Genomic DNA, 23926 nt, shown 5'->3' with positions numbered 1-23926 from the left:
AACTTTGAATGGCTGCATCTGTAAGTTGCTTACAGGCTTTAAATAAAAAAAAAGTCAAATTTCCTCTTCAAGACTGGTCACACAGACTTTGGTCTCTCCGTGGGACTTTTCCCAAATACAATCCGAAAATCAAACACTACGTTTCATGGTCCACAAATGCAGTTCTGATTGGTCAATTCTTCTCTTTCTGGTTGAAAGCTCATAAAGAATATTTTTCTTCTGGCCTCCAGACTCCAGCCTCACCCTCAACTTCCTGCTTTTTAAAATTGCTTTTTAAATATTCACCTGACCAATTATGCGACTGATCAGGTCACTGAGGGCAACAATAGCTCATTCCCCAAAGGCTTCTAGAGGCCATTTTGTCTAGATTTGTCTAGCTCTGGGCTCACAAAGTATTTATCACTCTCATAGTCAGGTTTTCACATTTTTAGAACAAAAAAATAATATTTACACACAAAAAACAGAAAGATAATAAAAAAGAAAAGATCTAATTAATTTTTTTAAGGTACAAGAAGGTTCATGCTATCACAGTTGGTCCAGAGGAAATATGCAGCTACAAAATATGTATGAAAACAATATTTTGAGTCTAGAAATAGAAAACAGTGGGCAAGGGGGTTCCACAAGTGAGTTGTGTGTTTGAGTCTGGGTAATGTCACTAGCCCACTCAGAATGGGATTCCCCAAGCAATGGTACACAATTTGCTGAGTGCTACTGCGGGTAGGGTTGAATTAATAAGTTCTGTTGACTCTCAGTCATCTTTACGAACTTTAGGGTACTTACAGGCATGCGGTGTTGTTAATGAGAGACACACTTCTCCTCTAATCAGTGCCAAACCTCTGCGTTAAGCTGTGGTGCACAGATTGGAGGATGCTCATTTTCCCCAAAATGACGTCAATATATCTTCATGAATTCTTCCATTATTCCCGCCCAACTTGTAAAATGCAGGTTGAACAGTTAGAACTTACAGAAAAAAAATAATTGTGAATGCAAAAAATGTCATTTTGGGGTATGTGAGAATTTCACATTCACACAGTGTTCCATCCCCCAGATACATTGCTTGTCCAATTTCCTAAATATACAGTAACCTGAGATCTCCACAAAATAGGATTTGAATCTCTAAGCAAAGCAAAAACACAGAAGGTGGAGCAGTTTGAGATGGAAACTTCATCAGGGAAAGAATAAACTCTCCCTGCTCATTAAGATTCTATATACACTGTAAGGTTCAGTCATTGACAGGTAGAAATGACCAATTGCATGCTGACGTGCGATTCTCACACAAATTTATCATGGTTTGTATACAGTACATGTTTATATGGAGACGTGGCTAGATGAGATTGTAAATAATGGTAATCTAACAATTTTATTTAAAGTCTAAGGAGTTTTCATTACAATTTGTCCCTGGTGTGTACATCAAGGGTGTATCCTGCCTTGCTCCCATTGCTTGCTGAGATGGGCTTTGGCTCCCCCATGACCCTGTATTGGATGGAGCAGTTAATAAATGAATGGATGGAGTTTCATTATACTTGCTGGACACAGACAAAGCAACATCATGCTAAAGGGGTCTATATAGTGATAAATAACCTTTGTGCCAAAATATAATGATCCGTGAAAGGGTGCATACTGTACACCTGACATTGAATTGCTAAGCATCACTCTGCATCCTTTCTTTCTTCCTTGAGATTTTCCCCACCTTTTTATAATGATTGTTCACATGAAACCTAAAGCGACGTGTTTAAGGAAACATCGGAGGATCTTCATTAACTTGTTTATGCAGTGTCTGATTACATTAATTTCTGTGTAGATTCAATTATTCTTATCAAAAGCTTTAAAGTTCTTCCCAATTGCTAACCCTGGTTAACCAAGAGTCTCAAACAATTATTCCTTAAAAACAAAGCTTTTGTCAAGGGTACAAAGAGCTCCAGAGGATAGAGCAGAAACAAGTGAAAAAGAAAAGGAAAGCTAAGGATTACTACAGGCAAAAATATAGCATACTGTGGATATGGCTAATACCAGGTTAGCATGTTAGGGAACTAAATTCAAGGTCAATATCTCTCAAAATGTACTACTACTTCTTCAACCTTGTATATTTTTAGTCTTCTTTTTCAAACGTCCATAAATTTATAAATCATCCCTTCTCTGTAGAAAATAAAAATCTGTTGTTATTCGGATCTTAAAAATGCCATGCCATGCTAACATCTACAGGCCATTCTCACGTATCTCCTAGTGAAAGTTTGGAGAGAATACTGAAATAATGCATTGCAAAAAACACAAAAAAAAATTGACCCCCTGCAGTTTACATACAGAGAGACAATTATTAAACATGTAATAGGTTTATTCCATGCTGAAAAAAAGAAGAGAGAAAACACAACGTTTCGGCTGTGGAGCCTTCTTCAGGTGTGAGAGAGACAAGGCAGTAGGCAAAGGTAATGTAGCGGGAGAACAAAGGCTGGGAGGGAGGAGGAGTGAGAGGCGGGAGCAGGGGACAGAAAGAGAGGCCAATCAAGAAGTGTATCTCTCTTCTTTTTTTCAGCATGGAATAAGCCTATTACTTGTTCCTTTGCAGCCTACGCATGCTGACGCAGCTACCCACCTGAATTATTACATAAAGATTATGCATTTAGTATACCATCAGTTATACTAACTCATTATTTAGGCTCATTAAACATTGATGAAAGTTCAACTGTATTGCTCTGGTGATCAAGCAAATGCAGGGGTAGTATCTAGCTAGTCCTGAGGTCCTGCTGCAGGCTAGATCTTGGGCAGAATTCAGTCTTATGTATGGCTCCCCCATTAACTCAATGGTTCGAACAAAACGTTTAAGTCCCAAGTCTTAGACAAACAGTTGTGGCAGTCAAGCGGTTTTGCTGTCAGCCAGCCAAGTAGGTTCAGAGGAGAGAGGGGAAGTTAGAAGAATGATGCACCATTTTAAATAAGGAAAAATACAGTTGTTGATAGGTTAGAAAATCTTTACATCTTACAGGTTTGTGTGAATTTAAGACCATCATACAGAAGTGCCTACTGCTCTCTGCCACACATCCAGGTACCAGGGGTGGACATTCACTATGGGGAATGTTCATACTGGGTCACTGTCTTGACTGTCATCTGCCCTATATTCCAACACACTATTTCATGGCTGGGACCACAGAGAGGGGCCTCACTGAAAAACCACAACAACATTTAATTCTGTGCCATATTAATGAGCCTTGCTGCTACAGTTCATTTTGAAGATGTTGGAGGCAGTGTTACTATGTAGCAAATGGCCCTCTGTATGTAATGTGCATTTTAAATATTTTCAGTGTGTAACTTTGTCATGCACAGAATAGCTATTATGGTTTATGAAAACTAATGAATCTACATAAATCCACAATTTAACAAAATGAATGCTATTTGCAGGTGTGATTAAAATCAAATGCTGAATTTGTATATACATTTTTAGTTAACACTAGGAAGGCTTACTGGTAACAGCAAAGTGTCCAATTTATAAACATAATTGATTTTTTGTGCCCTTGTAATAAGTACTATACATTTTTAATTAACACCCTAAAGCAAATCACATTCTTTGTTAAATCCCAGTTAACTAGATGGTAATGAGATTGCATTAGCATCCATGTTTGTCAATGTCATTTTAGAATTCAGATCCAATTAAATCAATTCTTCCAGGTAATTTTTTAATGAACGAAACAAGTGCTGAAATGTGATATGTAAAATTGGTCTCGTAATCAATAGCTTTTGTATCAAATGCAGTTTATACAATTCTCATGATTACGGCCCTAAGCCCATTCTTGGCTCTGTTCACTATGCTCAGAGGAAGATGCTATTGTTAAATACAGTGTTACTGTTGGCACTATAAGATCTGAAATTGTTTCAAAGCTTCATTAATTTCGAAATGTTTCATTTTTTAAAGTGATTAAAATGTTTTGTTTAAAATTTCAATTCAAGAAACTGTATTTTGTTAAGCTAATTTAATTAATTGCAAATGAGTGCTGCATTCGGTCTTGGTTGTATGATTATTGTTTTGTGCTGAAAGGAACTACATTTAAAGCTAAATTTAAAGGGCTACTGAGCACTATATCATAAAACATACTGCCTATAACTTCTCTATTTCCTTGTTAGTCCTAATGGTCTGTGTTGTTTGTTCATTTTAATGTGTTTAAGAGATCCAATTTTAATGGTAAAGAAATCAGAAGGCAGGAGAGGACACCTTCAACTTCTTGATGCACTGCCTTTCTCTGGAGTAATACCAGACTCATGAAGTTGTGTACAGCATTCTGACTTTACACAGTTACTGTACCACCACCCCCTGTCTTCTCCCCTAATAAAGTACAGTAATTAAGAACTATTTCCTGAAGGTGGCACCACTCAAAGACAAAGACCCTACGATCAATAAGTTGAATATACCTCTCCATATTTCTGACAGCTTTAGGTTTCATAATTATTAATTTAGTTCTAGGAAAAGTAAAAGAAAAAAAATGGCACACAACATTAAAGATATAAATGCAAATTAGTCATATCATAGTCTTATTAAAAAAATTATGGGAGTGTGCACAAACATAAAGCACAAGTTGAAACGGAATACTAAAATAAAGGAATTATTTTTTTTCATGTGAAATTCTGATTTAAAGCCATGGAAAGAAATGTTGAGGTTGTGTTGTAGTGAATACACTTAAAAATATTCACAAATAATACAAAATTAAGTAGAAAACCCATAGCTTATCTGTGTGCTGCATGACCCTTGTTTATATTGCTCACAGTCAGATTCCACTTATTTTGTGTTTCTTCAGAAAAGCAAAGAACATTTATTGTTCCTAAAGCAAGGCTTCTTATTTCACTGAATATCCTTCTTTTTGCTGCAGGCACTGTCAAACTGTCAGAAAAGAATCCTTTTTGAAGGTAAACAATGAAACTTGAAAGTATGTGTATTTTGAAAAAAGAAAAATGATTTTCTTATTCAAACATTAAAAATAGATGAAAAAATACTCAAGTACTGTATTCAGAGTAGTAAGTTCTAGACAAATTTATGTTGTAAATTCTTTCCAGTTTAATATATTATATGGACTTAGTAATTGTTTATCTCTCAGTAGTAATTTTAATGTGTTATTTATGGCTGGGGAATATCTGTAATTGTGCCTTGGTAATTAAACTCTTACAGATGTGTAAGTTAATTTTCTTTAGAATTTAGTTAGTATGTTTTAGGTCTATTAACAGGTGTAAGAAAATTAATGTATTTAAATCATTTCTATCTGAAAATGAAGCACTAATACAAAGCAAAAACAGTATCAGTAATATTAACCTTAAAATCAACATGTAACCATGGTCAGTTTCTTGTGTTTCTTACAGTATACAGTATACTGTTAATTCACATGTAAATTGCATCAAATGATTAGTTGCTCTTCTAAGAGTTATGGCAACCAGGCTGTGTGTTCCACTCATAGTATCACCATTGCACATCTTGTATGAACATTTTCTGTGTTCATAATTAATTGAAAATGTGTGACCAGAATTTTATGTATAAATCATAGTCAAAATCTCTGTATAAATTCTGCCAGTATCACACAATTTGTGTTCCAAGTATCATGCAGAATATTTTATTTAAAAAATCCAGGCTTTGCCAACAAGTAAACAAGGTAGCAATGTTAATGTGTTGGTACCATTATTTCCCATTAAATACAGTCGTTTTGAAGTTGGGTGTGCTGCTGTTTCAGACTGCACTCAACCCACTGAACTGTCAAGCGCACCAGAGTCTTGCCTGCCATCTGTGATTCGTCTTCCTGAGCCACCTCTGATCACTGATACTCACTCTTCCCCATGGGTGTGAGCACATAGTGTCAATCTACACTGGGCCTGGGCACTCATTCATTTAGTCATGGCAAACTGGTTAGCAGGCCAGGGTGCTTGCATTCAGTTTTCTCAGCCTTCCATTCCATCCTCTATCACTTCTGTATTGCTGACTAAAGCCGATATCAATGCAGATAGCCTCGAGCTACTTCTGCCAGGCCTGTGTAGTATATTCTGCAGCCCAACATTAAACTGATCTAGGTTTTAATGACAATACTTGCACTTGTTCTGGCTTGTATACTGTCACCTGCCTATTGTACGTGGTTCTTTTTCACTCTATGCTAAGGTGCACTTTCTTCAACCCACCTGCTTCCTTATCCTCAGCTTCTTCTGTTTTGCCTACTTTCATTTCCATGTGACTTTCTTGTCACTCTTCCTCTTTACCAAGGTCTGCTTTCTTATCTTTGCAAGAGTTTAACAATAACTTTAATTCCTTTGGCTGTAAAAACCTTCACTGTCGCTTCCTGCAGCAATTGCGGAGAAGCTCATGCTTGTGCCACACACCTCCACTAGAGGTGATATACAGTAGACTATCCTCTATTTCAAACATACAGCTCCTTCATAGATTAAACAATTAAATGTCCTCATCACACCTCTAAATACTGTATATCCCTCCTCTCATCCTTAATTATTAGCAATAACCTCCATTTGGCACTCTACAGTATGTATTATTTCGAAGTACTAATATTACTTGGTTACTTTCAGGTAGGTTAGCTATCCAAAACATGTCAACATTCTGTCAAACTCTATGCAGATTCTCCTTAATGGGTATCTTTCTTATCTCCAATTTTTATATGCTGCTTTACCATGCTAACCAAGCTGAACTAAATTGTATTATTGAGATCCTCTCCACTTTCCTTAGCTCCTTCCAAAACATAAGATTAAGTTTTTAGCCATTTGAATTTTGCTATGCAGTCATCTCTTTGTCTTGTCTTCCGTCACATCTCAGCATCCCTGTTTACTTGTTGGAACTAAAGTCGTGGCTACTTAAGGATTTGGAATTGGGTCATTTGTATTGTAGAGATTGCCTTCTGTCTCCCCAGGATCTCTAGCTTTTTAAATGCTACTCTGCTTTCAGGCTTTTGGTGTTTTCCACAGCAGGAAAATGGGTTGCATCCTGTTAACCATTTGAAATTTCCAGCTTTCTCCTTTATATTCCTCTGTAATGCTTTAAGAGCTGTATCTTATAATTTTACAATAGTATAATTTGATGTTTCCCTTGGAGTCAATAATCCACCCTCATTCACTGATACAAAATATCCATGTTCTACATAACTGTAATAAATTCTCCACATCATGAGGTCAGTGAGACTCCTCACTTAGATATTTTTACTTAATCAGTTTACATCTTGCCAATCATAACCCTGAGTGCTCAAACCGGATTGCTGATACACTCTCTAGGTTTCAATTAATAAATAATTAAAATGAGCATTAACCCTATATGTAGAGCTGACACATCACTGATTTTTCACTTTTCAGAAGCTATATTCCTGTAAATCATCCCCTGAACCCCTTCATCACTCTCACTCAGAACACCAGAGTATTGCACCATTTGTATCAAGGGATTCACTGAATTTTCAGTATTCCCTTTTCCTTGTCTGACTTCCTTACATTAGGAAACAATAATTCATTTTAAGAATCAAAGGATTCCAAAACCATGATCTCCTCTTCCACCCAAACGCTATGCTTTTACTGTTGAAATCTTTGCTGTATTTTATTGTACTGAGATGGTTCTACTGTCCTTGTGGACTAATCCCTCAAACCATTATTTCTCCTGGCCTCCATCACATTTGTCTGAAACACCAAATGCTAGCTGTACCTTAAAACCTAAACTCGATTCTTGTTTGTCAGTCCTTTCATTTGCTCTAACTTTTTGGGTACTCCTTCAGGATATCTGTGGCGTCTTTTGCAGCTACTAGTCTTGATTATTAAAAATAATACTAATTTTTGGATAATAAATTAGTATTAGTATATTCTGCAGCCCACCATTAAACTGATCTACAGTAGGTTTTCATGACAATACTTGCACCTGTTCTGGCTTGTATACTGTCACCTGCATACTGTACATGGTTCTCTTTCACTCTATGCTACAGTGCACTTTTTTCAATCCACCTAGTCACCACTCATCACCACTATCAAAGCCCTGGATTGGTGTTCCTCCGAACTATAGGATATCTAAATCAATCAGCCTTAAGTTTGGGCACCTCAAGCTCTGCCATTAAAGAACTCTACATCTGGGGTAACAGAAAATAAACTGTCATTACTTTATCTCTATGTTGCATTAATTATTTTGATTGTTTTTACTTGTTTATCTATTTAAAATAATGTCTTTATTCAGTAAGACCTGGTGGTGAACATGAACATTGTTGGCAGAGAGAGAACCATTCTTTGAATCCAGTCATCATATTTCTAAGTAGCAAATAAAGAAGTCCTGAAGCTGAGCAGATATGACACTAGTAAATAAAAAATAAAGGTGACAAGCTTGTATATCATTTTGTTCATAACAATTGGATTAATTTATCTCTTTTCAGATATCAAAATGAAAACGTTCTGATAGCCTTTTGTACCTTTAGGAAATTCTTAGAAATTATATTTCATTTTTGCCTTTGATTTTTTTAAATAGAAATATTGGCTGAACTCTGCATTAGTGCACTAATTTGTCTGGTGCTTTGGTAAAATTGGATTTTCATTGAACGTTTACCATATATGGTATACATGAATTTTAATTATTCTATTCACAAAAAAAATTTGAAAGAACCTGTGTATTGACTTTTATATAAGGACAGTAAAGTGAATTTACCGTTTTACTGGATTACTGGAACACCAGAGGCCTAATTGAATAAAGTGTACCATTGGTCTTTGTTTTATTCTAGTTCCTAATCACACAACTGAAAGCACTGTGCTAGTCTTAATTGTTCCTTCTTCTTAATAAAAGGAATACGTTCTTGTTACCCAAGTGTTCTAAACAATGTTAGTTTTGTATCCCTATTTATATGTGGTTATAAAGTTAATGGGATGTATCACCATAAAAGCTGTGGAGTTTTTTTGTACACAAATACAACACAAAAAAGCAAAAAAGCCTGGTAAACATTAAGAGGTACTGTACGGTGAAGTTAAAACTGTATGTGCAAAGTAAAGCAAGTGATGCAAATACAATATGCATTTTTATACAACAAGAACACTGCAAATGCACTCTACCAGTCTATCATAGTAAACTCTCATAATAGTATTTTATCCTCTTACTGTTTTAAAATGATAATTGCAGCCCTCCAAAAGAAAATATGCATCACTATAACATTGGGAACATTATTGTTGAAAAGTAATGGTTTGCCTAGTATTATTTGCAAACATATGCACCTGCTATAAAAGATCATGTTCTTTTACAAGACTGTTGAACTTCTTCCAGTAGTATTAAAATGTTTGACAACATAGACGCCTCCTGTGTCCCTAATGCTATTACTTTCCATATTAACAAACTCATTTTGCATGTATTCAGCACATAAAAGTGGGTAACACTTTACAGTAAGTGGCTATTCATGATTAATTTATGAGGAACTGGGAAAGCCCATGAATAAACTGTGTCTCAAAATACATTACATATTAACTGCATAGGGAATTAGATATTATGCCGTATGTATTTGCATTACAAATACAGATACTTATTGTAAAGTGTTACCAAAAATTGGATACATGGTTTGAAGTTTTAACCTTGAAGATCTTTATGACTCTTGTAAATGAGCCATGCTGTTAAACAGGTCAATCATTGCAGTAATTACATCTTTTATTTATTATTAATGCATTATGATATGCATTCCAAGATCTTTTAATCTTTTTCAGCTCCTTAACAATACAGTGTGCATCCAAAAGTATTTTACTGTGGATGTTTGATGTGCAGTATGTTTTAGCATGTCTTTAAATATAGATCAGTGTCTGGATTGATGCTTGGATCAATCATGAATATGCTTAACAATGTGTCTGTTACTGTGACGTTTCATATTTATGGATTGCAGATATGCATGTGAAAGTTGTGTTTGTTCTAATGAACCACTTCCCTTGCCAGTGTTCTTTCAATAAGGGTTCCATGCACACCCCATCAGACCAAACTGAATGGTGCTGAAGTATATTCATTTTAACATGGATGAATATAACAGATTAACAGTGAATTAAGAAAAGAGGAATGTTAGGCCATTTATTCACAAAGTGAAATTTATATATGAACAGATATATTTTATTAATTTAAGAATTTTAAAACTTAGAGATATACATTTGTATTCAATAATTTGATAATAACTTTGAGGTCAATAATGAATAATTTAACCTGCAATATTGTTAATGCAGGTTATTCTGCTTGACAAATATAAAATGAGGCATTAAAATTAAAATAAAAAATATTAACCTGTAATGGCAAAACGTAATATCCTTAATAACCTACAAGTTTAAGATACAGATGTTCTTCTCTGTAGAATACAGTTATATCTTAACATAAAATTAACATTATGCAGCAGATTTCCAAGAATCTTCATTAGTTCTGCCAGTCCTAATAATAGATCAAGTGTACTTCACTTCATTTTAAAATCTTAATGTTTGGTCATGAAGAAATGGTACCACTTATTGAAAGGGGATCTGTATTTGCAACAATACAGAAAGTGTGCTGGTTTTGAAATGAGCCTGATTGCATGGTTCATTTTGTTCTCCTTTGTAGAGCCAGGCATCGGCCCACTACAAAGGCACTAAACATGCCAAGAAGCTCAAAGCACTGGAAGCCCCGAAAAGCAAGCAGAAAGCTGCTGCTGCCAAGGACAGCGCAAAGACTGCCTTCACCACCATCACCACCAATACCATCAATACCAGCACTGACAAAACAGGTTAAGCGAAAAAATCTTTATTTAACTCATATTTGTCATTTCTGCGGGCCTGCAATTGTGTTTTTGGTATCCCACCTTTTTCTTATTGTCCATTTGGTCAGTGCTATTAAGTTCTATATGATGTATACTAAGTACTGTAAATTACTTTGACGTATTTTTCTGCAAGTATTTTTGCAATTGTTCTTCCAAACACAAGCTGCACTTTCAGACATACTTGCCTAAAATTGCTATGAATTCTAGTTCAGTTGTGATATAATTAAGATGGACAGTGGCTTCTATCTACTATACTGATCTGTCTAGCTCTCTGTCTGGAATCTCCTCAGTTTGATAAATTACCATTTGTTGTACCTCACTTGTGTGTGGGCAACGATTAATTATTTCTAATCAGTTTTCTGTCACATCACCATGAAAATATTTAAAATTATTAATTTAAAAAATACTAAAGGGAAACTACAGAAGAATAACAGGTATTTGTTTTGTTGTTTTCAGCAATGATAACAGACCATACTAGATAATTTAATTATCTTAAAAAATATGGGTAACTTTTATTATTGATTAGTATACATCTGCTTCTAGTATCTAGTATTAGTATACTATATACTACTGTATAGTATATATACTATATATACTGTAATATTAGTATACTAATATACTATATAGTATTAGTATACTAATATATTGATTAGTATACATCTAGTTCTAGTCCACTTTGTTTTGTTTCATTACATTTTTATTGACGGGGTCTCAAAATACAGTAGATAAGGTAAAATACAGATCCAACCATTAAGAATGCATGCCGGATAATACAGCAAACAGCTGTGCACACACTGCACCCCCACCCCACCACACTGAGCTTTTTTGGAAATATTCTGTTGTGGGACTGCACTACTTGGCAGGTGGTGCATTGAATGCTTAACATGGCATGTGGAAGCACTTGGGCTGTTGCCAGAAAATGCCTGGTTTCAAATCCTGGTCAATGTTGAGCCCCTTGGGACAATCTTTTTCCAATTATAGAATTTAAGTTTAAATTTAAGGACTTTTACTATTTTTATTCTATATGTTACAGTATGTTAAATATTAAATTAATTAAAAAAGAAAGTAGGATTATTTTACAAAAAACAAAATTACACAGTTGGATTATTATTATACAGTAGCTCATTGTGAACACAATGTTCTTCTTTCAGGTTTACATCTGCATTAAAATAATCTGTATTTTGTCTTAATGCAAATTGAAGCAATAAGTAATCAGTAACCCTGATATCTGATACTCTCCTCTGTACTGATGTAGACTTAAGTGATCATGAATGTTAAGTAAATATGTAACATACTGTGATATATAAAATTATTTTTTTAAATCGTCAAAGTTGCATAACAAAGAAAATAAAAATTGTTGCAAACTGCTCCAAAGCCTTCTTGAAACAAGAACCAGAGGGTGCAAATTCCCACTCACCCTCCCGACTGTGAAGAAAGAAAAAACTGAACACTCCAAGTGACAATTTGTCAAAAGTATAACTTGCGTGTTGGCTGGGATTAAAAGCAGGACATTTGCCACATTTCAGTGGCCTTTTTGATACCACTTAGTTATTCCAGATTATAATTCTAAATGTATTTATAATTTTGTGTTAAATCTTGGTTTTACTTCTGGCAGTATTTATTGGAACATTTGTACAATTGTAAATGCACCACTCCATCCATTTTCTAACCACTTTTTCCATGACAGGCAAGCAAGAGAAAACATGCAAACTCCATACATATAGAACTCCAGAAATTTAACATAGTTCCTGAACTAAAGTTGCATTAGTAATTACTGGAAATGTGTAGTGAAGACAGAGTGTGAAAATAAAAGCCCACACCCCCTTCCCCCTACTGCGAGGGGACAAAGTTGAGGCACGGAACACATCCTCCAGTCCTACATCAGAAAGCTGAAATAGGTGCTACGCCCCACAAGTGCAATATTGTAGTTCTCGCATATTTCTAACAACTATTTCTAACAACTTTTATGATTGAAACTACTAATGTAATGCAATATATAACTGATATCATTTGGAACAAGATAAAGTTTATTCCATGCTGAAATGAAAAGAGAATGTTTTGATTGTGGAGCCTTCTTCAGGTGTAAGGGAAAGAGGAAAACTGGCAGCTGATAGAGCATGGGAGGACAAAAGGTGGGAGTGGAGTGGAGGTGGGAGCAGAAAGGAAAGAAATATCAACACTCAGGTGATGTGAAGTCTAGAGACGTGAAGAGCGGTGTGAAGTCAAAACCTCCAAATTAATAGAGAGGATTATAAGGACTTCTGTCATTGAGAGAAGGGGGATGGTGTGATCCTAATTTCAGGTTAATTTTGTTTTTGGGTGTCTTTCTGTAATTGCAGTTCTGAAATCCCTCTGTGTGAATGCAGATGAAGAGATCAAGAGATATGATCATGAAGAGATATGATCATGGCCATTATAGGTAAAATGGGAAACTATAGGTTTGGAGAAATCTTTGATCCTCACGGCCCCGACATCTTCCCTGAATTGGTCTCCCCGTCTTCCTCCTGTCTTTCCAATATAAATAGTATTTTCTGCAAGAGATGCTGTAAATAAGGTTGCAAGAAATACAAGACGTTACCTGAGTGATCCAAAATTGTCCAGAGGGGCCTTGAATGTCCATGGTATTGGATATATATTTAAAGGTGATGTAGCAAGTTCTGTTGCAGGGGAAAGAGCTTGGTGTGGATGATTTCTGTGGTGGGTCAAGGGAGCTGTGAAAAAGAAGGTTATGCAGATTAGGTGGTCGGCGATATGAGATAAGGTGGTCAGAAAAGAGGTTACAGATGAAGGGATCATCCTGTAAGATGGAAAAGTTGTCGTCAACTGTCAATTGGAAAAAGAAAGTGTGTTAGGGTGGTAGGGAAGCACCAATGGAACGTGATTGTGAGTCTGTGAGTTCCTAATTGGGATAATGATCCAAGGGCTACTTTTGGCTCAGGAGAGGGCCCTGTCAATAACATGGCTCTGTTAATGAAAAAAAGAGTAAACACGTTCCTTTTATTGTAGGCAAAAGTACTTAATGTTTACATACTTCATACTTCAAACACTTCATGTTTACATTCTGTTAACATGAAGTGATGTTGCTTCTATAATTCTAAGGCACATCCACACTGCCACACTGTCCAATGACATTTTGGCCCCAGCTGTCTTCTTGAGAAGGGTGAAACACTGGCATCACCCTATTATTCTCTTTTCATATTGGTATCATAATTCCTTCACTCTTACACTGTTTTGAAAGGCACTGCATACATTTAGTTCATTTAAAGCTACCATCTTTTTAGAACACATGCAATTTTCTCATTAAAATAATAGTCAATAATAACAAGTGTCAGTTGTATGAATGTCCCCTGCTCCCTTTTTCTTTACTTCTTCTCCTGACTCAACAGCTATTATGAGTTAAATATACATTTAAAAATTGGAGATAAACAAATATTTATCTCCAAGATGTTGCAAGATGTGGTAGTACCAAAAGAACAAACAAAAGAAAGAAAAGAATGAAAGAAAAACATCTAAATGCATCAGTAAGTATATAGAATAGCTGTGTACATTGAATCATGTTTTGGATATCTGTTGAATTATTGTTGTAAAATTAGTTGATGACTGAATACTTAATAAAGTATACAGGTATTCAAGATACTGTACAGTTCTTCATTCTTTTAGTTTTGCAGAAACCCTGCCAAGGGTTGGATATTCAAAAATTACTTTAAGCCAATGAGTGTCATACATGGTAATGGTTGACTAGACTAAATTGTTGACACCATTAAATACATCACCTTCATCATTGATCTTGCTCTTGTATTTCACTCAGAAGGGTGTTTTGACTGGCATTGACCATCATAACTTCTGTCAGCTTTTGCAGTTCAGTGAAGGAACAACAATGCAGTGTACAAATTACCATGCAGTCCATAAAAAGTCTGTAAAATCCTAAGTTTGTCATTCATCAATAATTATATGGTGGTGTGCATTGTTACATTCAATATACTGTATTTCAATTATATGCATATAGATTATTCCCAGTTACGCAGCTCCTCAAGATTATTGTAAGATGTTGAGAATGTTTTTAGATTCAGCTCACCCAAGGTGGGATATGCAGAACAGAATTGAACAATACATTTTCTTATTTAATAAATAGCTAACATGATGTTATAAAAGACGTTAACACAACATGAACCATAGATATGTCACACACTTTTTACAAATTAAATTAAACAGTTGACTGAAATTCCACATCCACTTAAAAACTGTGAAAGGTTGCCCTTTTAGCACGTAAGTAGTTTAAGTAGGCATAGGCTGAAAAGGAACAAGTAAAGGATTACTCCATGCAGAAAAGAGAAGACAAGAACACAACATTTCGGCTGTGGAGACTTCTGGGGGTGACACCTGAATAAACCTTTTCTTGTTCCTTTTAGAGCTTAGCCATTATAACCATTACGTCACATCACTACTACACCATTACTTTCATCACTGTGCAGTACATGATACAAAATAAGTTTTGTAACACATATACAATACATACTGTACAGAAAGGAACAACTGCTTTCATAGATAATCAGAACACTGAAACAATTAATCCATCGTAGCATATCATATACAGTACATACAGTATATAGAAACTTCTACCCGAGGCTCATAAAAATAAGTCCAGTACTAAACATAACCAGCCTTGTTTCGCTTCTGAGATCTATTAGACTACAATCTGCTATATCCCAGAATTTCTTTTTTTCTTTCCTGCTCAGGAGAAACTCTTTATTCCCTTTAAACAGAAAGGATTGGAGCCGCTTATGCTGCAGATGGCTAGCTGTGGTAGCATGTTAGATTTTATCCAGATTGATTATAGTATTTGTAAAATAAAGCTTACAGATGTTTGAATGTATCATATTAGCATGCTTTCAGATCCCCATGGTATTGTCCTTTAGATATGTCTTTGCAAATCATCTCGATTGTTTGATGCTGTACATGATTGTTTTGATGTTTAAGAAGTAGTTTTGCCTCCAATAAAGCTCACTTGGCTTGTTCCACTCTCACTTGAATTTATGGGTCAACGCTCTGTTGCTTGTCAAAGTGTTTTCAGATATGGATTTCTAATGAATATTTATAAAAGTCAGCCTTAAGTGAAGTAAATTGCAGAAGTATGTAAATGTAGTTTTATCTGCTACTCTGAAGTGCATTTAACTACATATTAATTCTTCCCTGTGATGTTAATGAAAAAAATTAGGTCACTTGGTAATAATATGAAAGCTGGTGTACACAGATAGCAGCATTAGACTAAAAAACTGGGAAAACGATGCTACAGTATGAATTGAACTCGAAAAGTATGCTATAAAAGTCGCAAGGAAATCATAGAATAGGTTTGTCAGAAGCAGGGAACAAGGGAAACTACAGGTATTAGTAATAAGTGCTAGAAGAATATTTAATTTAAAAGATTTTTAACTGTAGTAAAAAAATACATTTTCATTAGGAATACTTTCAATTAACCTTTAATTTTATTATTTATAAATATGTCAGAGATGCCATAAATAGACATAAAGGGAATGGTTCTTAACAGCTAAAAATCTACAGTAGATACAGTACATGGGTTCAGTACAGAGAGAAAGTGCATGTACAGTACAGTGAAGTAAATTATTTAATTGACAACCAAATACGTTACTTTCTATTTTATTTAATTGGAAAGCCTTTCACTATATAAGAGTTCCACAGTAGACAGGTAAGATCTTACTATAATGGAGTTATCTAATAGAAGTTCAGGAGAAGTTTAAATTCTAATGTTGTACTTCTGCACCCCTACTTATTATGTATGTATTATGTATCAATACTCCCTGGCTGTACACACCTCTGCATCCTTTCTAGAACCCCTCTCTCCAACACAACTTCATTGTTGAAGTATCCTCTCTGTTTCATTCCTCATAAGAGAGAAGGGATGTGACAGTTCTGACCAGCATTGTCTTAAGTATGCTATCCCTTTATATTTTAAGAAATTAAAATTCTTCTGAACATTAGTCGTGTTATAGGTTGCCTAATTTTGTACTTGCCGTGATCCTCTTAAATTTGATCTCCTTAAATTAAATTGAACATCCCTAGAAATCATGCAGTTGTCAAGAAGGCATCATTGATTTAATAAAATCCATCCATTCATTTTCTAACTGCTTCATCCAATTCAGGCTTGTGGGAAAGGTGGAGCCAACAATCTCAGCAAGCAAAGGAGAAAAGGCAGGGTACACCCCCAACAGGGTCACAAAACACACACAAACACAGACAGGCGTACACTCACACCAGGGTCAATTGTCTCAGAAGCCAGTTAACCTACAGTACCAGTATGTTTTTGGATTGTAGGAGGAAACTGGAGTACCTGGAGTCACCCCATGCAAACATGGAGTGAACATACGAAACTCCATGCAGGTAGCACCCCAGGTCTGGAATTGAACTCAGGGCTTGAAGACCTTAGTGCTAAAATGCAGTAATGCTAACCACTGAGCTACCATCCCACCCTCTAAAAAAATCATTATACACTAATTTAAATGGAAGTACAGTACTGTACATGGTTGAGTTTTACATAAGTTAATACTAACTATATTTAAAGGTTAATAATTCTGTAATTTGCCAAGAAATATTAACTGTTTGGATTATAGAAATGTTATGTACACTTCTTTACCAAGAAGGGAAAAAAACTAATTTTGATAACTGTCTTCCACTTTTACTACAGAACATTAAAGGATAAAGTTTGGATTTTGTGGTTAACCAAAAGACTGAGGAAGGTATTGTTATATCTGACAGCTGCATAATCTGTCTGGTTCAGAAGTGAAGAAAATAACCAACAATTCTAGGACCTGCTGTAATTCCAAAAGGCTTTGTAGCAACCACTCTTGTGGTCTGCTGGGTAAAATTGTAACTAGATGCTAAGCAAGAACATAGGTTTTGTAATAACCTTGCAACATCCTCATTATATACAGTATTGTTCTTAAATGATGGTAAATCAAATAGGATATTATGCAAAACCCATATACTCAGAATATTATTTTTGAGTTTTTTAAACCATAAATGTAAATGTCTGTTTTATTTAATATTATGTGCAATCATAATAATAAATAGTGGTAGCAGTAGCAATTTCTTAGACCTTTGTAGCCTAGAGGGATCCATTACTTTTTAGCTAAAGTAACAAATAATCTGGCCTAATAATTTTAATGGAAGCACTTAATTCTGAAACATTGAGAAGAGTAATCAGATCTCATGGGTATCCTTTGATTATTTGGACGACTAACGAATGCAGAGGAATTTCAGAAATGCAAATGGATTTTCACTGTAAAAGGTAATTAAGAAAACTCAAATTGGTCCTTTCCTTGGGGAACAGTATAATGTGATAGGAATAGAAAGACAAGGATTGCTTCTCACGGGCTGGAATGTGTAATATCAGGGTCTCTTTTCTTCAGATCTGTCAGCTGGAGTGATGTAAAAGTCAGCTTTCATTGAATGGCACCACTCTAGACTGATTACACTAATTAAAAGGAGTAATGAGAATGGATTGAGTTCTCTATACAATGAATACCAGAAGTTCAGGTCACAGCAGCTGCGCTTTAAAGATTGGAATAGAGAAAGAAAAAATAATTTTGGCGACCATTCAGAGGGTCATTGAATGAATAGTTTAAAAAGGTAATTGTTCTGTTAATTCGTTTTAAGAAAATGCATATGCACATTTTAAAGACTTAAGCTTGGGAATACATATGCCTCAAATTGAAGCTGTGACTGAATGTTGACAGCAGCACATCAACCACAGCATTTTTTGTATTTTTAAAATGTCCTCTGATTTGGAAGAATGAAAGCATAATGGTGCGCTGGGTTCCCTTTTTGAATGCCATATACTGCACGCTGTCAGTTGACATTCAGGACAGTGAAGAAGTTCACTAGCAGTGTCTGAATGTCCATTAAATTGAAGAAAATGCTCACTTTTACTGTCTTCTTGGCAGTGTTGCAAGCTGTTTATTATCCTCATACTGCATCAGTTATCATTAGAACTGTCAAGGTACACAGCTCTTGAAAAAAACTGAAGTAAAGCTTTTTGGATGGAACAAAGCAGTATTAAGGATTACTAATATCACTTATTTATGCATCTACTCTGTTTCACAGGAAATATTTTAGACATTTTTTTGCTGTAATGCTATGTCGAGTTTGAGTACTGTATATTATTAGAACATCCATAAATGTAATATTTTGGCTTAAAGAATTATGTGATTCTGAGTGTCTTGGCAGTCACTCTTTCTCAATGAAATACACTTTCTCTGTCAAGATTACATTTGCGTCCTCAAAGAGCTCCCTTTTGACTACTGAAACCTATACTTAATGTGTAGTGAAAATAGAAAGACATAATTCATTATTGATCCAAAGTCCTTCTTGGAGATGAGTATTGTCTCCAAGTCTGTATTCTCTTTTGGATCCTGCTATAAGAATAATAACTGAAAATGCAAAGCACTGATCGTGATTTGACTTCAATATGGAAAAGCCGTAGAATTCACTGGACATACTGTACACAGAATCCTGTATATGTATTTTTATTGTTTTTTGTTGATTTCATTCAATTAGTGTCACGCCCTCTGTAGCCAGAGGGCGTTCCTTCTCTGTCCTGTCTCTTGTTTCCGGTGCTTTGCTGTCCTTCCGGTGTTTCTCTCTCCCTGGGACTATATATTTCTGGGTCTTTCATTTGCCTCCCGCTCAGCATTGACATTCCGATGTCCTGAAACCCGCCTAGCACCAGGTTGCCCCATGTACGCTACCTGAGGGCATAGGTTTCTATATGGAATTTCCTGAACAGCTGAGCCCAGGCTAACCCCAGTCTTGCTGCTATAGGGTCTTTTACGCTCTCCTGCCATTCCACGGTTCGTCCTTTCCCACATCCGTGACAATTACTTTACATCACAAAATGCAAAAAATCCAGACATGAAGCAAATGGAAATTTTTAAGACTGAATATTTTAATGCAGAACTGGTTATATTAATTATTCAGGGTTAGATATATTGTTTTATCTTTTGAAATGTGAAAATATTCAACATACAGTGATCTGTAGCATTTAGGTAAATAGACCCTACTGGGATTTTGTATTAATTTTTATAGTCTTAAAATTTGCCCTGCTGTGATTTTTAACCATTTCATATTTAAACCAGTCCTCAAAGAGGAAGAAGATTTGTCAGAGAGAGTTCTTTCGGGACCCTATACAGACAACACAATCCAGGGATTAGTGAAGAAAACACAGGGAAAAAGTCATGCAGGATATGGGAATGAAACATGGGGGGGGGCGTGTCCATGGAGTGCTGGTGGTCGAGGGAGGTGACCACCTCCCTGGTCACCTCCCTCGACCACCGGGTCGAGGGTTTGTTCCCTTTTGACTCAACAATCCGGGGATGAGTCAAAAGGGAAATCCGAAAACAGGGCAAAAGTCCAAGGCCAGGCAATCCATCCGGGACAGAAGATTTAAAACCAGAACCAGGTCGGGACTGGAAGGGGAAGCGGGAATAGGAGCAAGAACAGAAGCTAAAACCATAACAGAGCCAGGCGCATCCAGGTCCCGGGCTCGCATGATGCAGAAACCAATGCAGAGCCCGGCTTAGCGTCAGCATCTGGCTTTTTAGGGGGAACTGAAAAGGGTCTGGAACAAGGAACAGGTGCGGGGAATGAGGCAAACAAGAAAGGGCTGTAGTGCCCTTAAGAGGAGGGGTTTGAGATCATGACAGATTAAAGGAAAGGTAAATGAAGCTGCAATGTCATTACATTAGATTTTTCAGTTCAGTTTTCAGTCTACTTAATTTCTGGTCCAGTGAGTTTTTGTAGTTTTGGTAAGAAAGAAGCTGAATTATTTACTATTCTGACAAAGCCTAAACATATTTTGAGTGATTTGTTAAAACCCATAGATAATAGAGGTCACTTAATTTAAACATGATAATAACAATTATTAAACTGAATTGTTTGCACAAGCATCTGTGATCTCTATTTCTATCCATTAACCAGCCAATCTATAAGAATACTTATTACATTAAATGCCTACAGCCTGCAATTTGAGAATTAATCTTTTATGAGATTTGTTTTGCAATGGTAGAGCTGTAAAAACGTATGACACTCCATGTAATAACGTAAATGACCTTAGCAAACAACAACATGTACAGTATAGGAACAATTTAACAAAGTTTTGTAGAAGTTACCTCTTATCCATTTTCATGGTAACTTGATATAATCAATACTTATTTTTTAAGAACTGTGAACTTTATGAAATAAATTATATGACAATTTATTTAAAATTATTTTGAATTTATTTGTAAATGTAAGTATTATGGAAGTGAGAGATATAATTATACTTCTTTATAGCCTTATGGAACTTTTAAAATTGCTCTGTAGAGCATTTGTTCTGAAATGTTCTGCATTATAAAATTATGCATCAAATATTTATCATGAATATATGATTACATTGTAGCATGAGGTTACTTCTATAAAGTGAACACACTGTTTTGCAGAGAACAAACTTAATGTTCTTAACTGTTTACATGGGGGACTAAGCACAAACAGACTGAGAAATGAAGTGCAGGTTGAACTCTTTATAGACTTTCTGATATCTGATGTGAACACTTCCGTGCTCCTGGTGGGGTAGCCTGATTCACTGAGGAAAAGAGCTGATCCCTTCATCGGGGATTCCCAGCCCTAGGGTCAGCTAGTCTAGACCCACTGTGTCTATCTTGCAGAAAATGATGCAGAAACAGCAACTGTTACAGTATTTAACCATATTCTTTATATTTAATATGTAAAATAATGTATAACTTACCACATTAAGAGCTTATTTGTTAATACTTTATTGTTTGTGGATACAGTAAATATAACTTGAGTGGTATAGTATGTCAGGATGTTATTCCAGATTTACAACTTGTGTTGCCAGCCTCTTCTTTCTCCTTTGTTTAGCTTTTGCCGTGTCAATCTTTATTTTAATTGTCATGCTTCTGAGATAGTGGAGAGATGGAAAAATTCACTTTTCTTCCACTCAGTTCTAAACTAAGAAAAATGTGAAAGGCATTGATTGTCTTGAACTGGATAACTGACCATGCTGCTGGGAAAGACAGCGGTGAACCCCTGGATTGCTGCAATAGTCGAGGTCTTATACTCTCAGATATCAGCTACCAACAATTGATTTCAAAACAGGAAAAGGCGAACAGGTTCATGGCTAAATAATAATAATAATAATAATAATAATAATAATAATAATAATAATAATAATTGCTTACACTTATATAGCGCTTTTCTGGACACTCCAGCGCTTTACAGGTAATGGGGACTCCCCTCCATCACCACCAATCTGCAGCATCCACCTGGATGATGCGACAGCAGCCATAGTGCGCCAGAACGCTCACCACACACCAGCTATCAGTGAGGAGGAGAGCAGAGTAATGAAGACAATTCATAGATGGGGAATATAAGGAGGCCATGATTGGTAAGGGCCAATGGGAAATTTGGCCAGGATACCAGGGTTACACCCCTACTCTTTGACCCTGGGATTTTTAATGACCACAGAGAATCAAGACCTCGGCTTTACGTCTCATCCGAAGGACGGCACTTCTTTACAGTATAGTGTCCCCATCACTATAATGGGGCATTAGGACCCACATGGACCACAGGGTTAGCACTCTCTGCTGGCCCTACTAACACCTCTTGCAGCAGCAACCTTAGTTTTTCCCAGGAGGTCTGCCATCCAGGTACTGACCAGACTCACACCTGCTGAACTTCAATGGATTGCCAGTTGTGAGTTTCAGGGTGATATGACTGCTGGGTTAACATATTAATAATGGGAAAAACAGAGGAAATGAATGTGATGATCCTGTTGGCCTTTTGGATACCCTATATAGCAGCCCCTGTGTGATTTCCAAATCTGGTACTTCAGTGTGAAAAGAGCACAGGGAGAGCAGGGAGATTACCAGAAGCTGTAAGAAACCCTAGTGTTCATTTTTAAATTTCTTTATTTACCTAATACCGGGATTTTGAAAGAACAGCAGGCAGCTCAGAACCATTTGCTCTAGTGAGGTATCTGCCCTTAACTTTTATCTAGATTACAATCCAACAACATCCTGTCAGAGACACACTTCTGCAGATATAAGGAAGTCAAAGACAGAAGGAATCCAATCTATTATATGCTGTGCCTAACTGATCAAAACTGAAGTAACAGCCAGTCTTTAGCTCCAAGAACAATTAGAAATCTTAGTGTGGAAGGTATATTTCACATACTGGAGTCCCTCAAACAAATAATTAATTAATAAGCTTCTCTTGATTGTGTGGAATACAATTAAAAGATTTATTAAAGGTCATCATCCTGTTTTTGCTTCACAAAGTACTCTTCAGAAGAGTTATTTCATTATAGTCCTTCCATTGAAAAAGGCAAAGATGCTTTGTCTGAGCCATCACCCCAACTCTTTTATTCGCTTTGTTGCCAAGCAGTATGGTAAGGTGCTATCATACCGACTGGAGGTCAATATTAACAAAGTAGTACACCAGGATCACACAGTTTTTTTATTAGAGGACACTTTGTGTCTGATAATGTTCTTAATCTCCTCCACATTGTGCATGTACAGGCATTGCCTCCCCTGTGCTGTTCTTTTAATGGATGCAGAGAAGGGTTTTGACTGTCTTGAATGGGAATTTGTTTGGTTAGTTCTAGAACTTGAACTTGAACTTGAATTTTATTGCCATATGTAACCGGTACTGGTACAATGGAATTCTTACTTACAGAAAGTCTCTCGATTGTAAAACAAGTGAAAAAAACAAGACAAAGTGCAAACAGTGCATCAAGACAATGTACAAACAAAATAGACAATGTGCAAGTAAACATGTAGACAGTTTGAATGTAAACAATACAGACGTGTAAATAATGACTGGAGATGTATAATAGATAAGAAATCATAAAGAGGTAGATGGTGATGGTGTAGGTGTGGTCCGAGGGGGATGGCTAAATGTGTTCGCCAGTCTCACTGCTTGTGGATAGAAGCTATTGAAGAATCTAGTGGTAAGTGTCCGTATGCTCTTATATCTCTTGCCTGAGGGCAGTGGGGTGAAGAGCTCATGCCCGGGGTGGTGACTATCCTCTGTGATGGCCAGAATTCTACCACAGGTGCGGTCCTCATCGAGCTGTTAAATCGCGGTGAGACCGCAGCCGAGATCTTCTGGGCCATATTGACCAT

General features: G+C 36.1%; 1 protein-coding gene across 8 annotated transcripts in view; it reads left to right on the top strand.

Moving 5' to 3' along the window:
- Nucleotides 1-23926, top strand: part of znf385d (zinc finger protein 385D) — a 279058-nt gene that overhangs the window by 241144 nt on the left and 13988 nt on the right. For all 8 annotated transcript variants that reach the window (XR_011190740.1, XM_069195072.1, XM_069195074.1 and 5 more), the window contains one exon: nt 10538-10700. Coding sequence is in view for 7 of the 8 variants with exons in the window: in XM_069195072.1 (XP_069051173.1) it covers nt 10538-10700 (163 nt within the window). In the remaining variant the exon portion in view is untranslated. The remainder of the gene's footprint in view (nt 1-10537; nt 10701-23926) is intronic.

Source organism: Lepisosteus oculatus, chromosome 10 (assembly GCF_040954835.1).
Source record: "Lepisosteus oculatus isolate fLepOcu1 chromosome 10, fLepOcu1.hap2, whole genome shotgun sequence".
In the NCBI taxonomy this organism is placed as follows: domain Eukaryota; kingdom Metazoa; phylum Chordata; class Actinopteri; order Semionotiformes; family Lepisosteidae; genus Lepisosteus; species Lepisosteus oculatus.
Note: the sequence above shows the minus strand (reverse complement) of the source record. Positions and strands in the feature narration are given on the sequence as shown.